Raw genomic sequence first — 6,000 nt, 5'->3', positions numbered from 1 at the left:
GTGTGTGTGTGTGTGTGTGTGTGTGTGTGTGTGTGTGTGTGTGTTGGGGCCGAATGGCACAGCTAACAGGAAGCTCGGCACCCCGGGGCCATCTGCTCCCTGCCACGGCTCACATGTCACCCTGTGACAACACAGCATTATTGATTCACACCACCACATCCGCTTCTGTGTGTACACGCGGCGTGAGTGTGTACGCGGGTGCGTGCGGGTGTGTACACAGCGATTCTGTGGATGGCAAATAATTGATTTGCACCACTGCATCCGCTTCCGTGCTCGGCCTGCCGGTGCGCGTGTGTTTAAAAACACTAAAAGACGTCTTCGCACAAATCACGAGATACACGTTCACTTTTGGTTAACACCAAGCCATGCAGAGACTCTTTCTTTTGGTTTTAAAACTGCACTTCATAACATTTTGAATTGAAAAAATATGAACACAGTTCTTACCTTGCTGCTGTATGTTAAAAAAACATTTAGTTTTAAATGCATTTAGTTGTAATTTGAAGCTTAAAAATTTATTTTAAGACAACTTTGTGCTTGACCTTGCATGGAATAACCATTAACTGGACAGTCTGGTCAGAATCAAACTAATTCTCCAAGCTGAGGTTGTTCATGGATCTATCTGCAACAGGTAAGATATTAACTGTTCAAAACACAGAATCTCACTCCCAAAGATCTAAACAATAAATTTAAGTGAGAATATCAAATCTACATAAAATCCCTTAATACTTCATCCCAAATCATCAACAACAGACAGAAGACGAGGGGGGTAGGGGGGATTTAACCTTGCCCTATATTGATATGCTTTGCAGCACAAGGGCGTGCCTTGTGGCAAAGTCAACTAGCGTCTCAGTAGGCTGCTCATTATCCAGCTCCAACCATGACAGCAAAGGTGGAAAACTCTTTTATCTGCCGTCTCGAATTGCTCGATGGGACATTCTCTTTTTTATCCACGCACATCAGAGTTGGGTTTTTTTGTTGTTGAGTGAGACCGACAGCAGCGAAGCAAACAGGGCAGGGATTTACGAGCAACATCACAATTACAGGGACCACACACACACGGGCCGAGCTGATGGTAATACGTCTAAATTTAGAGGCCTCTCGCATGTCGTTGCATCTTTTAAAAGGTTCCAGAGCGTCACCTGAGCCGGAACGTCACAACTCTGGGTGTTAGTGTGCCGTTTGTAAAGGGAGGGGGCAGGTTTATGTAATTATGTATGTTTAAAAGTTTTGAAGACAGAGGTAAAGGAAGCTAAAATAAAAACCTAGAAACTAATCTCAACCATGACTTTTGTGGATATGCTTTAGGAACACATGCGTTTCTGTATTCCTTTAATTTTTCAACAGAGTGAACAGTCGTTCACAGTTACATGTATTAACTCACTTGTTACAGTAATCTGCAAGCGTGCCATAATTGTGAAGGGACACAAACAATCCAAAAACCTCTTACATCAGCACATGCTCCCGAAGGAAGTGGGGCTCAGCTGACAGGAATATCTGACAAAAGRACAAAAAATAAATAAATAATTGCCAACACCCTCCACTGGCCACTCAGGAAAGGCAAAACCCAGATTGTCTCCATTTTTTTTAATTTGCAGAAACCGTTTCCCAAATGAACATTCCTTCCCCCACACCCCCTGAGGAGGCCCAGAAATAAGTGCACAGGATGGGGTGGAGGGTCTCCGGAGAAAGGCGAGGTCATGGAACAAGGCAAGGCATCACTTTATCACTGTGACTGTGACTGGTGGAGCTGGGKTTTTTTTTTTTGTGCTGATCAGGCGATGCATTTTGTTTTTTTGGCTGCGTTCTTGAAACACTCGGCATGTGTGGAATGATAAAGGTGCAGCAAATGAGATGAAGAGGCTGATTTTGAAGAAACGGAGCTGCCTGCTTGATGTTTTTTTGGTACAGTCAGCAGCTTAAAACATACTTTTCCCTTATTTTTTAAAACAGCATGTTCACATGTTTCTGCTCGTTTATTTGCCACTATAATGAAGAGTATCGCTGACATATTTTGCTGTCAGTAGTATGCTGTTCAAAGCTTTGACTGACAACTAAATTACTTATTATACTGGAACGAGTTATGACAAGGCCAACAATGTGTATTGAACTGTGATGAACTGCAGTTTGATAGTAAATTCATTTAATTTCCTATCTTTAAACACAAATTTTTAAAAAGATTAACATAATTTTTATAGGTTTTACGAGGCTGACCTGTTAAAAACATAATTGAGGGCAACAACTGTAATAAAATAATGATTATATGGATTTAAGTGCAAAATAGCTTTTATGGGGACAGCTATAGGCACTGTAGTTTAAGTAAAAAAAAACGAAAATTTGTTGTACCGTGACAAGTTAAATGAGATGAAATACAAGATCTAAATGAACAAGGAACATTGCTTTCAAAGCCTTAGAAATTCAATCACGAAAAGAGATAAAGTTCTCAGATCTGATCCGACCTGTTTGGACTTGTTCAAAGTCACCGTTACAAAAACACAAGGGATGAACGAAAATATGATGTCACCAATTTGCAAATGGAAAATCTGCAAGCCTTTTTTAAAAATATACATATATATTTCTTGACTGTGTTGAGTAAATGCCATATTTTAAAAAATGTGTAATTTTATAAAGAGTTTTTCATCTGTTAAACACGGAGGCGGGCTCATCATGCTTTCAGGTTGTTTTGCAGAAAAGGAAATGTTTCACTGCTCGAGGAAAGGATGGAGGGATTTAAACACCTGCTTATTTGGAAAACAAATGTCATATTATTCATTCAAAAAAGAAAGTAAAAAGAGGAAAACACCTTTCATAACAATATTCTAAATTTACCTGAGCAGATACGAGTGATGACCTTCACAGCGTAAGGTTAAGATCAAAGTAAATTTAGATGCTACAGAAGTAAAAGCTACAATCTTAAAAAGTGCTACATGTAAAGACTATAAAGGGTTTTTGTTGTGGGATTTTTTAAAAAAGCTTTAAAATATTGGAAGTCAAAAAGTAAGAAATTGGATTTTTTTCATGCCCTCCCTCTTAGACCAACACTAAAATGTTAAACCTGCTTTTGTGAGTTTGTCCTCACACAAAGTTGAGTGCTTTAGTTTTGGGGGAAAAAAGATTTTCGTGTTTTTTCGAAAAAAATTTTTACCGACCTGCCAGAGGAGGAAAATATTCTTCACAGACCAGTTCAGGGAGTAAACTCGGAGCCGCCTGCCTGCTTGCCTCTGTAGAAAATGTTTGAGGTTACAGTTGCTGAGCTGATGGGTGTAAACACGGTGGCAGATGGTGAACGACAAAGTCCTGCGCAGCGAGAGGGGTACCACACACAAGGTGTGGTGGTGGTGGTGGTGGTGGTGGTGGGGGGGGGGGGGTTTGGCTCCTTCTTGCCACATTAAGCTCTTTTGTGGCATACAGTCTCTGTCACACAAGCTGAAAAGTCCAAATCAAGAAATAAATAACTGTTGAATTCTCCAGGCTCAGCCTCGGGAACAAACACTTCTTGCTTCTCCAGCTGTTTAATGAGGGGGAAAAAAACAAAGTCCTAAATGCTATTTGCATGAGTAATCATTTACTTCTCTGCCCAAATGGGAGAAACAAAATCAGTATGTAGCTTACTAAAAAAATAAAAAAATAAACCAGACCAGAAAGATAAAGTGAGTGTGACAGCACGCAGGGTGAGGAGAGAAGATTTGTAGCTTAGAACGGATGGATCAGTCATGACTTACAGAGCTCATTACACTGTAAAACAGAAGCCTTCAGATGTGGTGCTCTTCTCATTGTCCACACACACACACACACACACACACACACACACACACACACACACACACACAGAGCTTTCTGTCAAGAAGAGAGTTCAAAGCCAAACCAGGTTTTCACTGGAACAATTCACAAATACAGCCCTTATTAGTATTGACTTGTGTTAAACAGATTGTGTTTGCAGCTTGGAGATGAAAATTGGAGAAAAATGAGATCTCAGCAAGGATTTTATGTGATTTTTTATTATATATATATATTTTTAAAACTCTCCTGCCTTGGCGTGTCTCTTTTTCCATTTCATTCTGTTTGGAGGTTTTTTTTGGCYCCACTCTGCCAGCCCATCACCTATATGGAGATTAATGACTTCCTCACTGTCCCACATAGCCTCCAACGAGCCATGCAGCAAGATGCCCACGATATCATAGCAACACGCCGGTCCCTCCCACCAGAGAGTCGAATTGTGCTCAGGGAATCCCCCACAGGATGGACCCAACCCCAACTCACATTGTCTAACACACACAAATACCTGCAACATGGAGACAAAAAGAGAGAGAGAGAAATAGGCCACCTGTAAGCAGCATTCCACAGACACCTGATCCTGATGTTTGGGACAAAAATACAAAGAATACTGAGTACAGGTAAGAAATGCTGGTTCACTTGTACTGGAAAAAAAATACAACTCATCACGCAAATTATGACAAATCGTAAGATATAAAAATATAAATAGAGTGAACTGAACTGAACTGAACTGAATGAAGATTTAAATCCAGGACTGGCACGTGGCATGGGCAGTAAAGGCAAATGCTAAGGGCACCGTCCATCTAGGGGGCACCACAAATGGGGGACGAAAAAAATATTTTATAACTTTTTATCAGAGTTGATTTTAAGCTATTAAAACCTGTTTACATTGGTTGGGCCTTCCTCGGATTTCTAGTGGAAATTAAAAAAGAAAAAAGTCAGATGAGGGCTTGTCCCAAAATTCTAACAAGAGTTTATCTCCTAAGTTGAACATTTTTCACTTTTTTTTTCCAGATCTAAGCAAGGGAAATAAGATCTTGACTGGCATGGTGCTGGTCTTTGCTTTGCCTTTGACTCCCCACCCACTCCGAACTGTTTTAGTCCTTGAACTGATTTGGGGTGGAACCATCATGACAGGAAAAAACACACCTAATCCTGGTTGTAAGGTGTGGTTTAGGATGTGATGGTTCCATGCATTTGTTGCAGAGAACAACATACATGCACTGAGGTCTTGTCCTTTCCTCTGCCTCACAAGAAAAACAAATATTTCTGGCCTTAGAAAAACTTTAATAATGCTGCTTAAGTAGTTCACTGATTTATCAACATTCACTCCAGTTTCCACGGGGGTTTAAAAAAAACACTGCAGTTTTAAGTAGTTTCCATTTAAAGCCTGTAATTTGGTTGAAACGCTCACCTTTCTCTTTCTATTTTTTTTATAATAGTTTATTGTTCTACATAGCTGATACCAGGACTTTTTCTGCGTACCACTGAGGGATACTGAGAATCGTATTACAGTTCAAGAACCATGTATTCAGAAATCTTTACACACAACTTGATTGACAACTTGAACCTGCTGAGATGCAAAAATGAGTTTGAATTCATCCTTGGGGAGCAATAAAAGTAAAATATCTCTAGTTGCCTAACAGACAGTTGGGTCACATGCATTGCCATCATGGTGCATTGCAAAAACAAAACAAAAACAGAAGATAAGATAAGAAATGTATTTCTAAACATCAACATTGAGCAATTTTCCTTTAGACACTAGATTTCGATTCTGAGCACTTTTCTGTTTAACTGAGACTGCTGTTTTCCTCTCCAAGCCCATTTTGGTATTTCTCATTCTGCGCGCCCCCGCAGCCAGTCAAATGTTGCAGGTCAAGCGTGTAATTTCAAGAGTCCAACGCCGTCTGCTGCTTTGCTCAATCACTTGGCATTTACCGCCCCGTGCCTGTAAATAAACACAGGTGTCCCACATGCGAATGAGACTACAGTCCGCTCTCGATTGGTAGATGCAATTTCTATCAACACAAAAGSTTCAATTTTGAGCTGAACATTTGGGGAACAAAAATAGCACCTTTGTTCACATCCTCGGGGTGTGAGAGGTAATCAGTGCAGAATGGGAGCAATTTCAACCTTAGCTGGGGTTTTACAAACACAGTTAGTGCTTGGTCACATCTAAGAGACAGATTTTGTTTAACTAAAAAAGGTATTTTTGACTCAAACCGCCAC

General features: G+C 40.2%; 1 protein-coding gene across 3 annotated transcripts in view; it reads right to left on the bottom strand.

Annotated features, from left to right (window-relative positions):
- Window positions 1-6,000, bottom strand: part of bcl2b (BCL2 apoptosis regulator b) — a 29,300-nt gene that overhangs the window by 18,421 nt on the left and 4,879 nt on the right. The window contains exon 2 of one of the 3 annotated variants that reach the window (XM_014030834.1): window positions 3,963-4,279. The exons of 1 other annotated variant lie outside the window; for it this stretch is intronic. In XM_014030834.1, the coding sequence (XP_013886288.1) occupies window positions 4,013-4,279 (267 nt within the window). In that variant the 3' untranslated portion in view covers window positions 3,963-4,012. Of the gene's footprint in view, window positions 1-3,962; window positions 4,280-5,478; window positions 5,720-6,000 lie in introns of those variants that run through there. One more of the 3 variants, XM_014030847.1, reaches the window with a different exon arrangement.

The sequence above is a fragment of the Austrofundulus limnaeus genome, unplaced genomic scaffold (genome assembly GCF_001266775.1).
Source record: "Austrofundulus limnaeus strain Quisiro unplaced genomic scaffold, Austrofundulus_limnaeus-1.0 Scaffold6, whole genome shotgun sequence".
In the NCBI taxonomy this organism is placed as follows: domain Eukaryota; kingdom Metazoa; phylum Chordata; class Actinopteri; order Cyprinodontiformes; family Rivulidae; genus Austrofundulus; species Austrofundulus limnaeus.
This window is presented reverse-complemented; position numbering and strand designations above follow the sequence as displayed.